This window comes from Brienomyrus brachyistius, chromosome 3 (genome assembly GCF_023856365.1).
Source record: "Brienomyrus brachyistius isolate T26 chromosome 3, BBRACH_0.4, whole genome shotgun sequence".
Lineage (NCBI taxonomy): Eukaryota > Metazoa > Chordata > Actinopteri > Osteoglossiformes > Mormyridae > Brienomyrus > Brienomyrus brachyistius.
The window spans coordinates 21,802,630-21,823,823 of NC_064535.1; the positions used below are offsets into that span (position 1 = coordinate 21,802,630).

The 21,194-nt window shown below is 46.5% G+C and overlaps 2 protein-coding genes across 8 annotated transcripts; one reads left to right on the forward strand and one right to left on the reverse strand.

Moving 5' to 3' along the window:
- Positions 1 to 81: 81 nt before the first annotated feature.
- Positions 82 to 3,830, reverse strand: LOC125738674 (nuclear transcription factor Y subunit beta-like). Of its 3 annotated transcripts, none has more exons than XM_049007868.1 (7): positions 3,702 to 3,830; positions 2,584 to 2,677; positions 2,203 to 2,336; positions 1,453 to 1,650; positions 902 to 980; positions 717 to 796; positions 82 to 612 (listed from the first exon to the last, which is right to left on the reverse strand). In XM_049007868.1, exons 2-7 carry the CDS (start codon positions 2,675 to 2,677, stop codon positions 580 to 582), a joined length of 618 nt encoding a protein of 205 aa, XP_048863825.1. In that variant the 5' UTR covers positions 3,702 to 3,830; the 3' UTR covers positions 82 to 579. The 3 variants fall into 3 exon arrangements, with proteins under 3 accessions (XP_048863825.1, XP_048863827.1, XP_048863826.1); XM_049007870.1 differs by having other exon boundaries at positions 717 to 778; positions 3,702 to 3,764; XM_049007869.1 differs by lacking the exon at positions 3,702 to 3,830 and adding an exon at positions 3,357 to 3,648.
- A 1,730-nt stretch (positions 3,831 to 5,560) lies between these two features.
- Positions 5,561 to 19,463, forward strand: LOC125739479 (thioredoxin reductase 1, cytoplasmic-like). 5 transcript variants are annotated; one of them, XM_049009648.1, is made up of 17 exons: positions 5,561 to 6,432; positions 7,085 to 7,203; positions 7,884 to 7,944; positions 8,961 to 9,070; positions 10,122 to 10,244; positions 10,495 to 10,567; positions 10,695 to 10,814; positions 11,489 to 11,631; positions 12,853 to 12,968; positions 13,375 to 13,600; positions 13,915 to 14,007; positions 14,978 to 15,054; positions 15,998 to 16,196; positions 17,174 to 17,281; positions 17,676 to 17,771; positions 18,075 to 18,209; positions 18,758 to 19,463. In XM_049009648.1, the coding sequence occupies exons 1-17, from the start codon at positions 6,354 to 6,356 to the stop codon at positions 18,821 to 18,823; spliced, it is 1,944 nt and encodes a 647-aa protein (XP_048865605.1). In that variant the 5' UTR covers positions 5,561 to 6,353; the 3' UTR covers positions 18,824 to 19,463. The 5 variants fall into 5 exon arrangements, 4 of the variants coding, with proteins under 4 accessions (XP_048865605.1, XP_048865606.1, XP_048865608.1 ...); XM_049009649.1 differs by having other exon boundaries at positions 15,998 to 16,154; XR_007397169.1 differs by lacking the exon at positions 18,758 to 19,463 and having other exon boundaries at positions 17,174 to 17,771; positions 18,075 to 18,122.
- Positions 19,464 to 21,194: the final 1,731 nt, after the last annotated feature.

A 21,194-nucleotide genomic window follows, 5' to 3' on the forward strand; every position in this document is an offset into this window, starting at 1 on the left:
TGTGACAGTGGCATCTTGCAGGAAGATTTGGTGTCACTGGCTTATAGTAAGGTTTCAGGTAACAAAGGCACAGCGGTCAGATTTTGGTGTCTCAGAATTTATTAAACCACACTGTATATTCACTCAAATTACAAAAATTCTGTATCAAATTAAGAGCACTCACCCCCTCGCTATTCGTCTAGAGAGGAAATGCCTTTTTTTTCCTTTTAACATAAACAGGGACATGTAATCCCACCCCTCCCTTCCTTCATCACACCCCTGCAACCCCCACACCCTAAACTTGGATAAAACTCCAAACCTGCAACGTAGAAAACAGAGCAATGGAAATAGTCAAACTAAGTACTCGATTATCAAAAAAAAAAAACCACTACTGACCGGCTGACTGACTTTTAGTCCCAGTTTGAAGGCAACTCACACTTACTATTTTGTGAAAGGACTGAAATTTACAGGCTTCTACCAACCCGTATAAAAGTGCCCCCCCCCACCCCCCACTGATGCCTGAATTGCCTGCCCAGGACCCAGCTGCTGCCTCGTCTCCTGGGATGGATCTCGGCGTTCGTGAGGACGAGTCACATCTCGTCACGAAAACTGAATCTGCTGCACCCCCGGGATCTGCGAGGCGGCAAGAAGTGAAAAGAGGTGGTGGGCTTGTTCATTATCATCCAATGGCTGACAGGTGAAGGTTCTGGAAACCCTCCTGACCCCAGGAGTCTCACCTGCTGGTATGATGTGGTGTAGACCATCACGTTCTGAGTCTGCCCATCGGTTGTTATGAGTCCTGCAGGCAGTTGGTTAGCTGAAATCAGAGGGCTCGCTTTACAGTGGGACTGTTTAAGCAACAAGGATACCCCCCCCCCAGCATTCAGACAAGACTGATATACATGGGCTGGTGTCCACTCACCAAAGCTGTCGTCTGCAAGCTCCTCTCCAATGCTCTCTGACACGGGCACAGCCGTGATCCCCTTCTCCCCCTTCATTGCCTGGAAAGCCAGAGTGGAACATCCTCACATGAATCTCACATTTCAGATTAAGGAATGAACCAAAAGAAAAGTGGAAGGGGGGGATTCTTTCGGAGAAAGTAGATTCCCAGGAAAACAAGAGTATGCAAGATCTCTACAGCGGTGTTTCCCAATCCAGTCCTTGGGGACCCACCGACAGCCCACATTTTTGCTCCCTCCCAGACAGTTACCATTTTTGCTCCCTCCCAGACAGTCACCAATTTTGCTTCCTCCCAGCTCCCTGCCACAGTCCACATTTTTGCTTCCTCCCAGCTCCCTATTGGTCCCTCCCAACTCGTGGACCGGACTGGGAAACACTGTGGGCGCAAGCATGGGCTTTAAATCTATTCAAGATTTTCTTGTCACAGAGAAGTTAAACCCCTTTTCCCTCTGGTCGAATCTAAAGTAAAATCTAGGGCAATAGGAATGAATCCAGAGCGAGGACACTGCACACCTCTCTGAACTTCTGCAGGTAGAGCTTCAGGGGCTCCACGTACATGTCGAAGCCCAGAGTGGACATGGCGAACAGGATATCCTCCCCATTGATGGTCTTCCTCTTCTCTTGGTGGCAGCGCTCGCTGGCCTCTGAGGTGATGAAGCTGATGAACTCACTCACGCACTCCTGCACACACTCCTTCGCATCCTTAGCGATCTGGGGAGAGATGCGGCAGGGATGCAGTGGAAGCAGAAAGAGCAGTGAGGAACCTGCCCATGGGATCGAAAGGTTTGATCACGCTTCTGGAACCCTTCAGGCAAACACTGATAGTGCCTACCGGCCGATCAAACTTAGTTTAAAGCCTGTACGATTATTGCTTATTTAGGAGTTAACGTGGGGCAGCTGTCGGGAATGGAGATAAAGACGCGCATCTCCCAACGTTTCTCCGTGGTGGAGGTCTGAGGGACAACTGCAGGCTTTAATTTCTACTCTCCTTAGCAGAAACAGCAGTGGACTTGGGGATTCCCTGGTATTTATGAGTAATAAGCAGCACCTCCCATGAGGACGTCAGGCTGAGTAAGTGAATCCAACGGGCCAGTTAACTTTGGAACGTGGTATCAATGTTCTGATCTGAGGGTGTAGCGCCCTCTTGTGGCTGTCCCATAGCAAGCGAGGGGAAGGTGGGGAAATAGCTTATTGAAGTCCAGGACAAGTCAGGAACAGGCTGCCGCAAATCATATACACTAACACGTGGTCCGGGAGGGGTACCTTTCCGCTTGGGGGGACGGCGTTCTTCATGATGCGGGCCACGTTGGCGATGGGCAGGTAGATGTCCTGTTCGCGCAGGTTATCCTTGCTGCCGTTTCCATCCTCATGATCATTCATCCCTTCCTCTCCATCTTCTTCAGGGCGCGTGCAAAAGATGGTCAGAAATTGTGTGCTACACAGAATCTAAACAGCCTGTTTTTTTCAATACATTTAAATAAACGGTAAACACGCTCTGGTTAATAAATCAGGATTCGTCTTCATACACCGTGACAAGAGATCAGTTTCAATCTGCTGGCCCCCCGGGGCATCAGAGTGATCCCCTTTCCCTTCAAAGACAAAGCAGCTGGTTACGAGATGAAAAACCCCGGTAATAATCCTTACCATCCTGTGACTGCAGCACGAAGTGGCTCGACTGCATATATTCTCCAGCGATGCCCAACTGGGAGGCGTCCGTGGTCGAACTATCTCCGTCCATCTGCGAAAACAGCATTTCGGCGCTCCGTGACTATCCTTTATCAGTAAAAAAAAATCAGAAAACACCACCCAGCACCTCGTCCCAGGTGGCTTAAAGTTTTGCCCGCGGCGGGTTAAGGCCGTGCAAACGCTTTCGGTGCCGATGGAAGTAAAGGATAGTGGGACGTGTGCTTATGGGGCGATGCAATGGATGAGTGGAGCAGGATCCTTGCATGCACACAGCGCCCGTATCTCCTGCACCGCCTTTGTTCCCACGCCGCCCTGCAGGGATCGCGCGACGTAGCGCGCAAACAGATACATTGACAAACGAGGGCGCCGACCGCAAGCGTATTTCCAGTATCCCGGCTTACATTTCGCCTATTGCGCCTTGTTTTTTTTATTTTTGTTTTTGAACATTTAAAACATCAGATGCATAAAAAATATCCGATGATTCAGCCAATTACACGCAATTGTCACAAGCTAGCTAAAACACCAGCTACCTGAATCGCTGTTAGGAAGGTCGGGGGTAAAAAAGAATAAAGCCAGCTTTAACCGTAAGACGTTTAACGTTAATTTCGCACGCTTAGCTGACCACCAAGCCCGGAAAACGGGCTATACGTTTATAAGCTCCCCCGAACGGGGAGAACACATCCAGACAGAGACACGACGAGCAGGGGATCATTAAAAAAAAACGGACTCACGTTTCAACCAGTCGCCCTTTCGCTCAAACAGAAGCGTATAAAATAACCGTGCAATCCGTGTTAGCTGTCCATGTGCAAAACAGTCGCTATTGCTCGGCGCCAGGTGAAGATCTGGCAATGAAATGCCCGTGCATCAAGCCCGGGCCTGCTGTGTGTCACCAAAACCCGGACTGACACCATGGCGTCGCGCAGAAACTTTGTTAATTCCGATCTCCCCTCAATACTTCCTCCAGCTAATGTCTGATTCACACCGACAACAAATAAAAAAGACAGTCGGAGACGGACATTTCCATTCGAGCTAACGAGAAATCGGTTAGCAATCATTGGCCGGAGAAAGACACAAACCTGCAATGCAGCCCTGGTTGGTTACCTTCTCCAAACGGCCGTTTGGTTGGACGGAAAATGGCTGCGAAAGAACCAGTCCCAGCGCGGAGCCGCGCGTCTTAGCGCCCGCACCCCTCCGGCCGCCAGGGGTCGCTGTCCCGCCGCACTCTCGCCTTCTGCCCACAGCAGCGCCTTTGTTACAGTCAGATTTGACTGGTATAGAGCGTTGACGGAAAACGCGGTTCTGTGCAGTGAATAGATTCGTTTGATTTCGTTCAGAATCGTGAATTGTTTCGTTAAGTAGCATGGATATCCCCGGGGGGTCCCTATCAAGTATTATATATATAATTGATGTTATAAATGTTTATTATGTATATTTTATTGTATATTAGGTTCAATGTTGATTATATTGTACAGCATATACCGACCTTTTCAGACCTCTTTGTATCGGTACATCAGAAGATGGTGAAATAGAGGCCATCTCGGTGCTAAACGTGATCTAGTTCACCGATCACTTACGTGAACGAACTGAACGATGAATCACCCACTGAACGATGGTAGCAAACTGAACGTCAGCGCTGTGACCAGCCCAGTAGCCAGAGATGTATTTCGAGGGGGTTTCAAGCTCGTTATTTTGATATATGGCGACGTGCATCTCCGTAATCGAGAATTTCTTTTGTTTAAAAGATTCGTTCAATAAGCACGGCGTAAGTCTAGGACAAAGGCCAATATATAGTTTAAGGAACACGAATTTTCATTCTGGATTTATCTTAAGTACACAATTTATTTCCTTGAGGGAAGTTTGACGTTTGTATACAGTGTAACTCCCTTACTGTACTACTGCCTTTGCGAACATTATATCGCCTTACAATTATTTTTAACTCGGGGGCAGGATACTTTTATTCTGTTATGTGTTTTTACCTTTATCATATATCATAGCGTCTTCACTGTGTTTGTTTTTTTTAATATACAATGCAACGTGTTCTATTTTTAGTGCCCCATCCTTGCCTATATATTTGTTATATGTTTGCTTTGTTTAAATTGCTGGCTTTTAAAAAATCTAAATAAGCTTATTTTAACCAGTTCATTTATGCATGAAAGCCAGTGTGATTAATGCCGCTTGCTGCCATGTAAATATATTTGATCACTGACAGAAATATACACATATGATCCAAAACATCATGACCACCCCCATGTGAAGCACTGTGCATGGAGCCCTGCTACATGGAGCAAAGTGGCCGTGGATTGAATTTGTTGGTCCAATGCGTCCAATAGGTGCTCAACACATACCCGGCCGCATGGGTGTCCTTAGGTCTGATCACCTGGGGCTGTAGCCCCAAGTATTTTAGCCTGAATGCCAATCTTCCTACAGGAAAAACAAAAAGCCAAACCCCAGGTATCCTGATTTAGCCCCTAATCTTTTCAATAGCTAGAAACTCCCTTGCCTGGTTGTCCACATGATGCACAGAAAACAGGATTCTTCGGACCAGGAGACCTTCTTCCATTGCTCCAAGGTCTAATTCCGACGCTTTCTTGCCCATTGTAGGTGCCATCGACGGCGAACAGACCAACATGGGCACTCTGACTGGCATTGATGCCTTGTATGTCGCAACCCATTACTCCTGTAATCATCATCAAAACCGTCTGCCATTTGTGTCACTGAATCCCTCCTGTTGGTTTGTGCCACAGAACATCCTGCATTGATTAGTCTTGTCCATCCAACACCAAGTTGGTAGTTTGTGGTTTTTCCCTCCTCGGACCACTCACAGTAGGTACCCAGCATGGCTGACCATGAGCCCCGCACAAGCCATGCCATTTCAGTCATGCTCTGACCCAGTCATCTGGCCATAATGATTTGGCTCTTGCCAAAGTCACTCAAATCTTTTCCCTGCCCATTCCTTCTGCATTCAGCATGTCGATTATGAGTACTGAATGTTAGCTTGTCATTTAATATATCCCAGACCTTGACGTGCACTGTTTTTACCAGGTAGTCAGAGTTAATCGCTTCATTTTGGCAAGAGGTCATAATGATTTGATTCATCAACATACCTGTATATGGATTCCTATCACCTTTTATGTGGAATATGACAGTGTCACATGAGGCTGTTCCTTGGGGAATTTCACTTACAGCCTTTAAAAAAATCCTCAAAGCTATATAAATTATAATAGGAGTTGAATATGCCAGAAATAATTTGTCAGCAACCATGTAAAATTTGTGCGCTGTATATACCTTAGTTAATGTATGCGGTAGTCAATTGACTATCTGAGTGTACCACTAGATGTCGCCAATTCACCTTGGTGAAGGAGGAATGGTTCCTTTTGTGCTCATTATGTAGAGGTTTCAATTGCGGTGCACTGTTACACGTACTGATTCTGGATCAGTCGGCGATGTGCATGAAATGGGGTTGATAAATGGGGTTGAATAACTTGTTCAGACAACGGCTTGGTACCTGTATGGATAAAAGAAAGGTTGTACAAACGCGTACAGCTGCACTTGCAAGCATACCGTTTGTGGATACGAATACTTGGACGTAAATCTAGCCTTACCTACATTGATTATTTTTTGTTTTGTGATGGACTTCGTCAAAAGTCCCAATCTGAGTTTTGACGCCTTTTTAATAATCTAAACTGAAACGAATTGTTTCCAGAACATGTGCCAAAGATAGCTGCGAAATGGGAAATTCGGTTCGGAAGGGCATTGCGGTATTCGTGGACCAGACCCGAATCAAAAGCGTGCAGAACTCCGCGCTAGGTGGGTGAACAGGTTACCGGAAATGTGGAATTGACAGTCCGGCGTGTTAAATTTCAAATGGGAGCTTTATACAGTTTACTTTGTGCTAGTAGTGCATGAAATGCTTGTTAGTTGCAAAATGCCAGGAATTATACAAAGGTATGCTTTAAAGTCTCAGAATATTCGTTGTCTAAATGTTTGTGTTTTTTCAGTTATACTATAGGCATTAGAAAGTTAATAAAGTAACTTTTAGGTCCATGTTAGTAATATTCGATATGTAAAATGTATTACACATTATAATATGGCCTATATGTAAGAAGATATAACATGTAGCCTAAGCAAAGTTTTAATTGCATGGCTTAATTAACCGTCATTTATAATTCTTAGATGGAAAGCAGTAATGCAAATGCAGCATTGTTAGAAAACACGCTAACGAGAATAGATATGGTGCTGTATGTGAGCTTGCTGGTAAACATTTTATCAAATAATCTTATTATACAATCTAATATCATACCATGCGTGCTTATTTTTAAAAGGCTTTTAAAGAATGGGAAGAGTTCCCAAACCAAAAATCACACTAGTTTCCAGAAAAGAATCCCTCTATCCATTTACAAATCATACTCTCGACTGTAGCGCAGCGGACGTCGCTACCCCTGCCCGTGTTTCGTTGCAGGTGCGGCTGCGGCTGGACCTCACCCGCAGCTGAAAGGTGGCAGGCAGACGGTGGAGGGCTATCTCTGCAAGGGCAGCGTGGTCATCTTCACCGGGACAACCTGCTCACGATATGCCCAGGTAAAAACGGAGAATTTGAAATAATGGCTGCAGTAGTATATGTCTATATATTTACGTGTTGCAAGGGACCTTGGATAGGGAAAGGCTTCAAGGGAACAACTTCCCTCCCATGGAAATTTATGAAATATGAACACTGGCTCTTCCTATATTCCCATTAATTTTACAATAATTTTATGCATAAATCCATCCATAGGTTAATAAGTCTTACAACCACTTATCCAGTAAAGGATATTGGAGCATATTCTGGGTATTACTCAGCGTAAGGCATGGGAACATCCTGGACAGGATGCCATTCCTCTGCCATGTTCACACACATATATTGGCAATTATGGGCAATTTAAAGATGCCCGTTTGCCAGTTTCAACCCTGGAGGTATGCGAGGGCAGTGCTGCCCGCTTAGCCGGCAGGCCACCCTTGTGTGGAGATAATGTTTCCGTTTAAATGCAGATGGCGTCTTGCTTGTAGTGCCTCTCCTCTGGGCCAGTGGTACTTTCATGTTCCCTGGTTGGTGTGTGTTCCCACGTAATCTGCGCTCTGAGCCACACTAGCTCACTTCAAAATGTTGTCTCCTTTTCATTCCAGCACTCAGAGGGTCTGGGGGGTGGGGGGGTGGGGGGGGGGGCAGAGCCCACGATGCCAGCTGTGCTCTGAGACACAACGCTGCCTTTCCTTTTATGTAGGTGAGCGAGACTCTCACACTGGCTGGTACCTCTTACTTCACCGTGCAGCTGGATCAAAGAGGTAATCTGCACTTGTAAAAGAGGATAAAAGGGTAATGAATTCTGTGGTGTTCTGTGCTGCCCGCCATCATCATCCCTTTAAAGGAAGGAAGTGCATATAATCACAGCCGCACTTCCCCTTGTGCTCATTAAATGTATATTTATGCTGAAAATCATTTTGCTGGCCAGTCTTCTCACTTGGACAGATGTTCATTCTAAGCATAGTAGGTGTGAATCCAAGTGGCTTTCTGGCAGCAGTTAAAAGAAATTTTTTAAAGTTCCTGCAGCATTTACAATGTGTTTTATTAGAAGTGTGGATAGCCTGCAAGATAGTTACGGTCTGTGTGATTCCATGGGACAAACAGGATATCCAGTGGTCTGGACATGCTGTCAGTGTCTGTGTGATTCCATGGGACAAACAGGATATCCAGTGGTCTGGACATGCTGTCAGTGTCTGTGTGATTCCATGGGACAAACAGGATATCCAGTGGTCTGGACATGCTGTCAGTGTCTGTGTGATTCCAGGGGACAAGCAGGATATCCAGTGGTCTGGACATGCTGTCAGTGTCTGTGTGATTCCAGGGGACAAACAGGATATCCAGTGGTCTGGACATGCTGTCAGTGTCTGTGTGATTCCAGGGGACAAACAGGATATCCAGTGGTCTGGACATGCTTTCAGTGTCTGTGTGATTCCAGGGGACAAGCAGGATATCCAGTGGTCTGGACATGCTGTCAGTGTCTGTGTGATTCCAGGGGACAAGCAGGATATCCAGTGGTTTGTACATGCTGTCAGTGTCTGTGTGATTCCAGGGGACAAACAGGATATCCAGTGGTCTGGACATGCTGTCACTGTCTGTGTGATTCCAGAGGACAAACAGGATATCCAGTGGTCTGGACATGCTGTCACTGTCTGTGTGATTTCAGGGGACAAACAGGATATCCAGTGGTCTGAACATGCTGTCAGTGTCTGTGTGATTTCAGGGGACAAACAGGATATCCAGTGGTCTGAACATGCTGTCAGTGTCTGTGTGATTCCAGGGGACAAGCAGGAAGTCCAGCATGCCCTGTGGCAGCTCACACAGCAAAGATCACTGCCCGCAGTGTTTGTGAACAAGAGCTACTTCGGAGATGCAGAAAAAATATTCCAGGTAACTCACAAGGCTACAGAGTATTTCGCAGAATATTTTTTTCATTTAGTTTTTTTCATATTTGTATCATTCCCTTTTCAGTGTAAAAATTGAGTGGTTTAACTTGACTGTGTGATGTATTTAGTGTCAATTTCCATGTTGATTTATGCAGAAAGTGTAGGTAAGCAGGTCATTAGTCATCAAATGACATGTATGCTTCAAATTCTAGCATCAAATTTTATATGATATAATTAGTATTTACTGGCATCTTGTCCAGGTTGTACCCCAACCCTTTGCTGCCTGGGATCGGGTCCAGGCCCCCCCCCCCCCCGTGACCCTGCCTATGATAAGCAGTTGGAGGATGGATGGATGGATAATTACATTATCTTCAGTCTTCAAACTGCTTATCCTGGCCAGGGTCGTGGTATGCTTGGAGCTAATTACCATATCTGCAAATTATAAAAATACAAGTGTTTGTTTCGTCCTCGTGTGGCATTATTGGATGGAGTTCATCGTGCCTGGTCCGTTTGCATACACAGAGCGTATGCTGTCCGTCGGCTCCCCAGATCTGGCCTGACTCACACCCACACTGAAAAATCGAGGGAAGCTAATTTCTAAATACTCCTGCTGACCGTCAGCGGGCATCCTTGCCAGGACGAGACTAGCTTTGCCATGGTGCTGGGGTGGCGAGTTTCATGTGGCCTTCACGATGCTCATAGGCTCTCCCCAAAGCCCCTCTACGTGAACCCCCCCCCCCCCCCCCCCATCACCATGATTAGAGATCTGGATTAGCCTTGCACGCTTTAAAAAGATGAAGTGGATTTCAGGCCCCATGCTGGGTCACGTTTGTCAGTTGATCAACCCTGTAGGATACAGAGATCTTAGATCACAATTAGTGCGCGTGACCTAGTCTGCTCCGCTCACGCATTTCTACTGGCCGGCCCGTCATATAAAGATATCATATTCACCATATTCCCAAAGATTGACTTCCATCCCAAACATTGCAGCAGAATTCCCGGGAATGTGAGGGAATAGCGGTTTGTTGTATTACTATGCCCCCCCCCCCCCACAGATGCACAGGGACGGGACGCTGAGGGACCTCCTTAGGACAGAGCTGGGAAGTATCTCTGAAGGCGGGTACGACTATGACCTGGTGGTGATTGGTGGTGGATCTGGAGGCCTAGCTGCAGCCAAGGTACCCCCCCCCCCCCTTCACCCCCGCAACCGGGGTCTCAGTATACAGTTTCTACCCTGAGAAATAGCTTTAAACATTTTCGCTGACTGCCTAAAATTATTGCACAGTGTTGTGTATTAATACCCCTCGCTTAGTGTTTGCGCTGCTAAAATATAATGTAAAAGTAACTTAGTTGTTATGTTGTCTCTGGGGATGTGAGGACGTCAGTCTCTCAGCTCATCATTGGTCCCATTTCGGTCTCCTCCTACAGGAAGCTGCCAGCTTTGCCAAGAAGGTCCTCGTCCTTGACCTCGTGACCCCTTCTCCTAAAGGAGCCACATGGGGTGGGTGCCATTGGCCCGGTCGCCATAGAAACTGGAAACTTCTGCATTTCGCCGGTATTGCCGAATAGCCACCTGACGTGTTGACATCGAGCGCCGCATTTCATGCCACACCCCCCCCCCCCCCCAGGACTTGGTGGCACCTGTGTCAACGTGGGCTGCATTCCCAAAAAGCTGATGCATCAAGCCGCCCTACTGGGCCAAGCGATCCAGGATTCCCGCAGGTTTGGCTGGGAATTCGAACAACAGGGTGAGCAGTAAGGGGCGCCCTCTGCATCCCGGGCTTAGATCCAGTAATTACTCCCACTGCACAGATACGGGACGCTTACAGGTGTGCTTTCATTCACCATCGAAACAATTAACTGTAGCTTCGGGAGCAGATTGAAGGCGTAATTGCAGAGATTAATCTCTTAAAACTATCTTGCTCCTCTTAATTGAAAGAGTTAGTTGTTCCCTGATAACAAATAAATTGGAAACACGGGCAAATATCATTATGACGTTGATAAATATGATTTCAGAAAGAAAACAACAGGTTCAGTTATTTGACAATGGGGTGTAGGGCTGCGGGAAGTGGGGGTGTGATTCATTTTAAATTTCATATCGAATCCTTGTTGAATTTTGGTTCAGTTTGTGTTGTTTATGCAGGAAACCACCACAGAGTGATTTCAGCATGTGTATCACATGTGAAGCACGTGATGATGTAATGAGATGTTTGGTCACTGAGTAATGTACCAGTTAAACTCAAAATCCCAGAGGATAAAGGAAGTCGCCTGTGTATGTATGGGGGGGGGGGGTTTAGCTATATCACTGAAATATAAAGGGGTTATGATCTATCCTTTACGTCTGTCTCAGGAAAGATTTCCTGTAATTGTATGTGTGTAATTAGCTGCATTGGTCTGCATGATTGCCTCCCCCTCCCTGCAGTATCACACAGCTGGAGCTGCATGACTGCGGCCATCCAGAAGCGCATAAAGGCCCTGAACTTCAGCTACCGCCAAGACCTGCGGGATGGCAAGGTGGCATACCTGAACGCATTCGGGGAGCTGGTGACGTCGCATGTTGTCAAGGTGATCATAGAGGCGTGCAGAGCAGACTGTAGGAACAGGGGCTGCAGCGAGACACGTATTTGCCCTGGTGGGGGGCATTTGAGGCGCGATGTATATTGTGACACGTCCAATAACACATAACACATAACACTCACATTGCGAAAGAGTGCGATGTAGGAAAGATTTTAATATTATTTTAGAATGATAAAGATTTCATCATTCAAAATAAGGCTAACACTGCTTAGGGTACAGTTTCACAAAAAAAAACATTAAAAATAACTACAGTCATTATTAGGCGCTCTGCATGCGCAGCAAATTGGCCTCAGTAATGCGCGATTCACGATAAACGATGACGTGCGCGCATAATCGGAGGTTTGGGAATACTCAGTGAATTATACTAACGCTGGAGAGAGAGTGTTCAATAAGGCCAAGATTGTCTTTCAGCTCGGATATGTAACATCCAACATGCTAACTCATGGGGGGTCAACATCAGCCGGGCTCATGTACGACTGGAGCAAAGCAGAAACGACCTCTGCGAGTCAGCCTCCCGCTGGCAGTTAAGGCACTTTGCCAGGAAATTCAGACCAGGCTAAAAAAATAAATAATTACAGCTATAGGGATATTTATCGCTGCAGATATGTGACCGTACTTGGCAGTACAGAAGTCGGGTTTAGTTTATTATGTTTGTTATGGTGTTATATCTTTGATTAATTTGTTTTCCACATTGGTTTTTGCGATGTGCAAATAAGTGTCTCTTAGGTTTTGTTATTCAGACACGCTTGTCAGGCACATTGCCTGTTGTTTACAACTCTTCCCTACTTGAGTTGTTTGCAGTTTCAATAACAGGCTAAGTAAATTCAAAGCAAATTCAGTTTTCCCTGCTGTCCCGCACCATGAACCGAAAACCGAGGCTTGTACCGAATTGTGAGTTTTGTGTGCAGTTACACCCCTGTTACTTTCTGTTGCCCAAAGATGTATTTTTCTCAGGGGGAAGAAAGGGATGTGATTTTTTTTCCCCCCAAGAGTAATACTATATAAATAACTTTGGGATAGATAAAATGTGTACAGAGGGAGAACAGAAAGTTAGGAAAACCATCCATATATAAGGAGAGCTTGAAAGCTTCTCATTCACATGGCTGGGAGCTGGATTATAAACCCAGCTTCTGTTTAACCGGATTGAGTGTGACATATGAGAAATTGCGGAGAACTCGCGTGAAGTCACTCTGTAATTTCACCTGCCAGGCGACAGACGCACAAGGGAAGGAGACTTGCCACTCGGCCTCCATGTTTATCATTGCCACTGGAGAACGACCCCGATATCCAGGCATCCCTGGAGACCGTGAGTTCTGCATCACCAGGTGTGTGGGCGCCCCCCTGTGGCCATCTGACTTACAGCTAAAATGTGCAGGAGCCGTAGTTTGCATCCACACGCACGTCTCCGGCTGCGGCCTTAAGGCAGCGAATGTTCTGGCCTTGATATGATGCTGCAGACTTTCCCACTGCTGTATAAATGAGTCCTGGTAGGTTTAAGTAAAGTTGGTATGTCTACAGCCCTGAGCGTTAGAAGTTAGTTGGAGATGATGTAACTTCCTTAAGATTCTGAAACAGGCGTTGCTATGACTCATAACCGTGGGTAATTTAAAATTAGCTGGACTCTACTGAAAGGTAATCTCAGTCTGCAGGGAAGAACTTCATTATTTGAGCTGTAGAACCTTGGTGTTGTGGTTTAATCTCCCCCCGACCTCTTATCTCTGGGGGAACCAGTGATGACCTATTCTCGCTGCGACACTGCCCTGGGCACACGCTGGTGGTGGGGGCGTCCTATGTCGGCTTGGAGTGTGCCGGGTTCCTGGCCGGACTGGGCCTGCAGGTCACCGTCATGGTGCGCTCCGTGCTGCTGCGGGGCTTCGACCAGAAGATGGCTCAGAAGATCGAGGAGTACATGGTCCTTCATGGAGTCCAGTTCCTGCGGCCTTTTGTTCCCACCAAGGTCAGTGGCGGAAATAACTGGAGTGAATGGTGATTGGCTAGAACAAAGAGACATGGGAAGGATGGGCTATTTGGAGTAGGTGGAGTAAATGCAGGTGGAGGTGGGTCTGATGGATGGGTAAGGAGGGACAAGACTGTCCTCAGCAGATTACAGATATGATACAGAAGGAAGAAACGACTTTGACGTTGGTTGAAATGAGCAAATGATAAAAATCGTGAAAAACACGTAGTCTACAGTACCTTCTCCCTGCAGCAGGCAGCAGATGTAGAGGTAGATGGAGTGTGAGCGCTGCTTCACCTGATTGTGCCTCTTAGATTGAGCAGATCCAAGATGGCCGTCCGGGGAAGCTAAGAGTGACGGCCGTCTCGACCAATGGAAAGGAGACATACGAAGGAGAGTTCAACACCGTGAGTGCAAGGGTTTATGTCATGCCCGGAGTCAGTGGGATGTGAGTTAATGGGGCATAGTGGAATGGGGAGCTGTAAAATTGGTCACTAATTCGCATATTTAATTTAATGACTCCCAGCTGACATTGATTGGCTGACTTAACATTAAATACGGTCCTCTGGATTGATTTGGGGAGATTTGGAAAAGCTGAGACATGCTCCTTAATAGTTGTGTTGTGTACGTAGTTATGTTTGGGCACTGTTCGTACTGTGCTTTTCATACAGTACTTTCAGTACTTTCCCCTTTCCATTGACCTCTGGTAAAGTACCAGTACCAAAAATACCAGTACCAAAAGTAGCAGTACTTAAAGTACCAAAGCAGCTGGGGTATTTTTTTGGTATCTTGGGACGGGCGGGACTTTCTTTCGATTGGTTATGAAAATAGTTGGTTGTACAAATAGCCGAACTCTGAACCGCTGTATTAAAAAAAAGTTACAAATTCAGAAAACAATGATAAATGAAGTAAAAAAGGGATAATATTGGATGGATGGACAAAGGAAGAGATCCAAGGTTTAATTGCAATCTGGTCAGAAAGACAGATACAATAAGATCAGGATGACATGAAAAAAATATAATTAAAAAATATATACGCTAGGGCAGCACGGTATTGGAAACTTTTCAGATATTGTGATTTGATTTTGTTGTAATAATTGTTGGAGTACATCATACAATATACATTTCTCATAAACTCGCCTAGGAGTGATTTAAATACCGAGGATGAAAAATATTTTGATTATTATATATTATTATGATTGTCTCAGAGGACGCATGCAGCGGAGGTTAATTTTTTAAACATATACTGGATAATACTGAAAAGGAACAATTGTTAAAGCTGCACTGCTTTCGAGGCTGGTACCGTATAGATATAGCAACTGTATAGATTTGATCGCCCGTGACTGCAGTGCTGCTGAATCCCTTGTGGTTTTTCCAGGTACTGCTGGCTATCGGACGGGACGCCTGTACCAGGAACATCGGCCTCGACCGCATCGGAGTGAAATACAATCAGCAGTGAGTCACCCCGCCGAGTCCGTCACGGCTCAGGGAAGCACACGCTGGTCGCTGCGGTCTGCCGGGGGGGGGCGCGTCCTGACAGAGGGGACCATTAGACTCATAAATGGAGTGTTTGTCCAATGGACCTACAGCAGGACCACTTTCTGGGAAACTGTGCATTTACCAAACCCCACCATGGAAAGAGTGCGATGAAATGCATCACTTAGGTAACCGGTTACTGCTCCGCATTATCCACGTCTCCTTTACGTGATAGACCCCCTTCAGCGGCTCCATTACAGCTGATTAGTCTGTGGAAATGCATTCCTCACCCTGTAGATATTTTTCCTGCTCATCAGAAGTTTATAATGCCAACACTTACACACAATGTGCAGCATCTGACATAGAAAGGATGCTTAAAATGCAAGAAAAGAATGATTTTTACTTTAATACTGTAATACTAAATGCATACACTACTATAAAAGTAAAATATGGAATGCGTTGTACATGTAATACTGTAATAATATACTATAAAACTGCAATACTATATGTATTCTGCAGTAATACTGTTATATTGAAGTATTGTATTATAATACTATAATGCCAAAAGCATTCTACGATGGTACTGTAAGAATAAATGCATTGTACTATACTACTGTGATACTAAAGGCATTCTACTGTGGTACTAAAAGCATTCTACTGTGATTCTGCAATACTAAGTGAAATGATGGTTTAATTGCCATTTTCTAATAAATACTAAGTGCATTCTGTTGTAATAATACTGTAATAGTAGAAGCATTGTACCCTAATAGTGTAGTACTACTGCATTGTACTGTAATTCCGGCTGTTTGCCTCTGCAGGATTTGTGTGGCTTTCCGGGCCTGATCCAGTCAGGCCCCAAGGGTGGGGTGCGATTCGGAATGGCAGTGCTGTGTCACCCATGGGTGATTCTTCCTGTCTGCAGGACCGGCAAGATCCCGGTGGACGAGGACGAGCGAACCAGCGTGGGTCACATATACGCCATCGGGGATGTGCAGGAGGGCCGGCTGGAGCTGACGCCGGTGGCCATTCAGGCGGGCCGTCTGTTGGCACGGAGGCTCTATGGGGGGTGGAGCACCAAGGCAGGGACACACACGCACACACGTGCACACACACACAGACAGGTTTGTAATTATATCTTTGTGGGGACTCTCCATTCATTTCTATGAGGAAACCTCTAATCCCAAGATGGTGACCTTAACCCCTACCCAGCCCTAACTCTAACCATAAGGAACCAAACAAAATATGAGACTTTTGGCATTTTTAGTTTTTTGATTGCATTCACAGATCTTTGTGGGGACCTGAAACATTCCCCCCACAACATCAAAATACTAAGTTTTTATTACATTGTGGGGAACATTTGGTCCCCACAATGTGAAATCAACATAATCCACACACACACACACACACCTTCACTTTCAATGCATTACCATTAGTAGTTCAAACCCAAAAATTGATTATTTATAAAAAGCAATTTCTTTTATGATTTTTCTTGGAAGATGTCGTTCCTTCTCTGGAAGGCCTCTACCTTCCAGTTTTGCTATTTCTGACGGTTATTTTCTTAAAATTGATCCTGATGCTGTCAGGAAAGCACAATCACTCACGCACACTCAGACACAGCCTTTGGGCGCTCGGGTCCGACACACATGATTGGATGCGGAAGATTAAAGGATGAGAAACTTTAATTGATAGGAAGCCAATGATTGGGCTCTTCGTGCTGCGGTCGGTGGATGGATGGAATCCCCAGATGGCAGGTGGGAGTCCAGAGGCCTGTGGGAGGACAGGGGGGGTGAGGTCAGACCAGCTAGCTGTGGACTGTTCAAACAGATGCAGGATATAATCAGCTATGGCACAGATAGATGACTGTTCTTCCAGTTTCCTTGTGGTTATCTTTTAAACTGCCTCCCTGCAGGAAATCAGCTTACAGATAAAATAACCTGCAGCCTTTGAGGACGGAAGGCCGGTGTTTGTTTACTTGGGTTCAGTCGCAGTGCGTGGAATGTTTTAGAACTAATCTGTCTCCTAATTATCCGTGCTGAGCTAATTAGCACTGTTTGTAACCCTGTCTGAGCAGCTAGCAATTTGTCATGTCTGTCAATAGTGTGACTATGCAAACGTGCCCACCACGGTCTTCACCCCACTGGAGTACGGGGCCTGCGGCCTGTCAGAGGAGGCCGCCACAGAGAAGTATGGACAGGACGACGTCGAGGTGCCCTGCGCTGCCACGATGACACGAACACAACTCTGCAATGCTGTTTTAGCTCTCATTTTACTACCTCTGTCATTAGTTATGTATTATAGCTTATCTCTGAGGTTTTGGGTCATTTCAGTCAGGACTTTGCAAAGACAACGAAAAAATGGAGTTAAGAAATAAGCCAAAACTTCTCGTTCCAGAGCCGATAAGATTTAAAAAATCCGTTCCTCGACTTCCTCATTTAAATTCCCGCTTTTATCGATTGTTTAATTCTGCAGAATGAACTACTGGATCACTACGAAACTCTATACACTATCTGGGGAAAATAATAGCATATACTTTAAGAAAAATGTCCTGGTCGATAGCTGGAGTTTGAGGTAGTTGGGGCTGACCGTCTCGCTCCCTGTAGGTGTACCACGCCTCCTACTGCCCACTGGAGTGGGCGCTGCCCAGCAGAGATAAGCGCAGCTGCTATGCGAAAGTCGTCTGCCACACGCCTGACGATGTAAGCGGACGCCTCTGCGGGGCTGGTGAAAATGGCTTCCATTCAGGTCGAAGCTGACATTCTGGAGGATTTCTGATCTCATCTTCACTTAGGCTTAAAGCTGATGTTTGACATTCAGCTGAGGCGGTTTCATATCAGATTGGGGGTGGTGGGGGGGGGGGGATGAAAAATGTGGCTATTATGGGAGTGTCACACGCATTATAATTTAACTGGGAGTTATTATCAGAAGGACAACAGGGGGTGTTCTGTGTGACCCAGTGAGACTCTAACCTGCTTATGACCAGGGTGCTCCCTCGTCCACAGGAGCGGGTCGTAGGCATCCATGTCCTGGGCCCCAATGCAGGGGAGATCATCCAGGGCTTTGCTGTGGCCCTCAAGTGTGGTCTGACCAAGGGGCAACTGGATGCCACCATCGGGATCCACCCAGTGTGTGCCGAGGTCTGTAGGCAGCTCTGTAGGGGCTCTGCTCCTCCTGTGGAAATGTTCCATCTCACCTATTCTATGTGTCCCTCCCCCAGTATGATCGCTCGTTCTGCATCCATCAGACCTAGTCAGAACAGGTTTTCCTCACCTGTTCATCCAGCGAAGGTGCATTGTGGGTATTACATTGTTCACATCTGTGCCTGTAGCCCCCCACCCCGCTTCCGTGCCCATGACAAACCTGCCCCGCCCTGCCCAGTCATTATTCACACCTGCAGAAGACGCAGCACCCCCATTACCATGATAATGTATTCCTACCATCTGCAGATGAGGTATTCTGCTGCCGAGCCCGTTTGTAGTTTGCCGAAAAAATATGTTCATACTCAAAAAATGGTAATCTGGAAGAACGGATTGTCTGCCACAGGCAGGGGGCTGGGACTCCGTAAAGCCTTGAAGTTTCTCTGTGTACGTGCTGAGAAAGTTCCGGATGTCTGTTTCGCCGCCGATCCGCTCCCCCGCCCCCGCCCCACACGTGTGCCTGTGTGTGTCTCCATGTGCTCTCCAAGGTGCTAACCGATCTGACGGTAACCCAGCGTGCCGGCGATGCCGCGGCCGTCCGAGGAGGGTGCTGAGGCTAGCCGCCCTGCAGCGAGCTCACGCCGTGATCCGGCGAAACGACCGCCAGCATGAGGCGGGACAGGTCGCCATGGAAACGGGTGCCGCAGCGGGGGAAAGAACGAGGTGCCGTTTTTGTACTCGGCATGATGCGTGGAGCAATGGGCAGCAGTCTGGCTCGCGGCCAGCCAATGACGTCTCAGCCTGCAGCCTGATTGACGGGTGGGCGGGGACTGATGCACTGCTACGCCAATGCTCATGTACTGCTTCGTGTTATGTTTTATTTTTGTTTTGTCATTTTGTTTAAATTCATTGTGTTATGGGGAAGAATGTATTTCTCAAGCAGATACTGGTCTTAGCACAGATCTTGGTACAATGCAGACCGAATTTACCTATTAGAGCTGTCTTGATAGACTATTTGACTCTCCGCACTGATTTAATTTCAGATATGTTAAATTTAATTCGGTTCAGTGCTTGAATTCAGCTTGAAGGTGAGATGTCATTTAATAGCTGATACAGCAATCAGATTGTCAGCCATTATGGGAAGTAACAGTAAATGTTTTATTTACACCTAAATCTGCAAATGGTTAAAGTAAATCAAATCTAGAGAAGTTTTTACAAGACATGATAGTGATGTACGTATTCTTGAAAAATAAAATACTCCACGATTAGAAATAAAAATCCTTTCTATTTTGCTGAAAACAAACTAAAGAGGAAAACTGCTTCGATGGGATTGAAGGACTCAGATGTGCTTTGAAAGATATGCAAATGAACATTCCCTTTCTTGGCAAGACTGCGGGCTTTATGCGAAACCCCAGATGTGTGTTTCCTCGCACTTTGAGTTAAGCAGAAGCACTTAAACTTCAAACGCACGGTCCCTACCCACGTGGCCCTTAAAAGACGATCCTCCCAAACAGGCCGGCGAGATAATTACGCTCCAGATGGCCTCGTTTTTCTCTTTCGATCTGCACCGTGCTGACGTCGCATTTTCATTGCACGTGTGGCGGCGATGGAGTCGCCAGGCTGGACTCAGACAGGGTCAGAGCCACACAGAAATTATATTGCGACCCCCCCCCCCCCCCCATGCACCTTCAACTTCCAACAACTGTGTAGATATTCAAATCCCAGGTGATCACCCTTCATCATGTCGTCCTTAGTACCGAGGTGCAGATGACTCAGAGCGGATTCCCTGGATGAAATCTTGGGGGGGCGGTGCGGGGGGGGGGGATCTGGAAATCATTATCTCATGCACCAACGCGCCTGACTCACTTCCATTGTTTGTAATCATTCGGCATGTAGGACCAGAAGTGGCCCAATTGGCCGGGTTCATTCCTGAGCATATGCTGAACGTTACCACGGATACGGGACAGGACCAAGCTGTCCCATCATCACGCTCAGCCTCGGGGTCTGTCTCGCACCTGCGGCCTTCTGTCGGATTCACTGCGTTTTATCTGCTGCCTTGTATCTTCATTCTCCCTTTTATACCCTTGATCTTCACGGGCTGAACTTGACTGCTTTCCACCCCGGTGGTGCACGGAGCTCCGTTTTACTCTGAAAAGCTGAACTGTGTAGCACTCTTCCAAAACACTTATGCATGCTGTCATTTACCTAATTAAAGTAATATATCAGTCTCCTTCTCTGCTCTGAGCTGTAAAACCTGCACAGTATCAGCACCTAGACCTGTGAGTGGAGGACTGTGGCATAACCTTGGCCTAGCTACAAAAAAACCTGGGCATTCAATCACCTTACATTTTATTTATTCACTAGAAGCTAGTGACATATTCTTGAGAGGAAGCAGAGTTAGATATTCCCTGGAGTGATCAGGGATTATGTGTTTTGCTTCGAGAGACAGCGGTGAAATCATTGTACCTATCCTGGGATTTCAACCAGCAACCTTCCAATCACAGGCACAGCGCCCGAGCCCCATACTGGCCTCACACACCCCTTTACTGGCATGCAGAGTTAGTCTTTCTCATCCAGGACTGAATCTGTATCTACATTGTTCACTTAGTTCATATTCTCCAAAAGAAAATGAATTCAATCACACAGTGCAGTAATCCTTAAGCATCTGCACAGACAAAGATTATATTTTAGCCCTCTACTTTACTCCTTACAATGTAGGAGAAAGCATGCGTGGATATTTACAAAGTAATCAACGCGCCAGCATGTGGCAGCATCTGTTTGTGCGCGAGAGGCTGAGAAAACGAGGGACATGTTTATCAGCATCCCGAGATGCTACAGACGGCCAAAATCGACGGGGTCCTAATGGACCCCGAGCAGCTTGAGCCACAGGTTAATAGTGTCAGGCCCTGGTAGGTCAGCCAAGGACATTTCCTGCCAGGACGGCCCGTCAGGTTCCCCCCGGGGGGGGAGGTGACGTGTCTGCCT

Excerpts from the sequence above, each read along its gene's own strand:
- LOC125738674 (XM_049007868.1), bottom strand. The coding sequence starts at position 2,677 with ATGGACGGAGATAGTTCGACCACGGACGCCTCCCAGTTGGGCATCGCT. Across the intron at positions 2,337-2,583 it reads CGTGCTGCAGTCACAGGATG|AAGATGGAGAGGAAGGGATG; the intron begins GTAAGGATTATT and ends CGCGCCCTGAAG. Across the intron at positions 981-1,452 it reads ACCTGCAGAAGTTCAGAGAG|GCAATGAAGGGGGAGAAGGG; the intron begins GTGTGCAGTGTC and ends CTGGCTTTCCAG.
- LOC125739479 (XM_049009648.1), top strand. The coding sequence starts at position 6,354 with ATGGGAAATTCGGTTCGGAAGGGCATTGCGGTATTCGTGGACCAGACC. Across the intron at positions 15,055-15,997 it reads GGAGTGAAATACAATCAGCA|GACCGGCAAGATCCCGGTGG; the intron begins GTGAGTCACCCC and ends TCCTGTCTGCAG. Across the intron at positions 16,197-17,173 it reads GTGCACACACACACAGACAG|TGTGACTATGCAAACGTGCC; the intron begins GTTTGTAATTAT and ends GTCTGTCAATAG.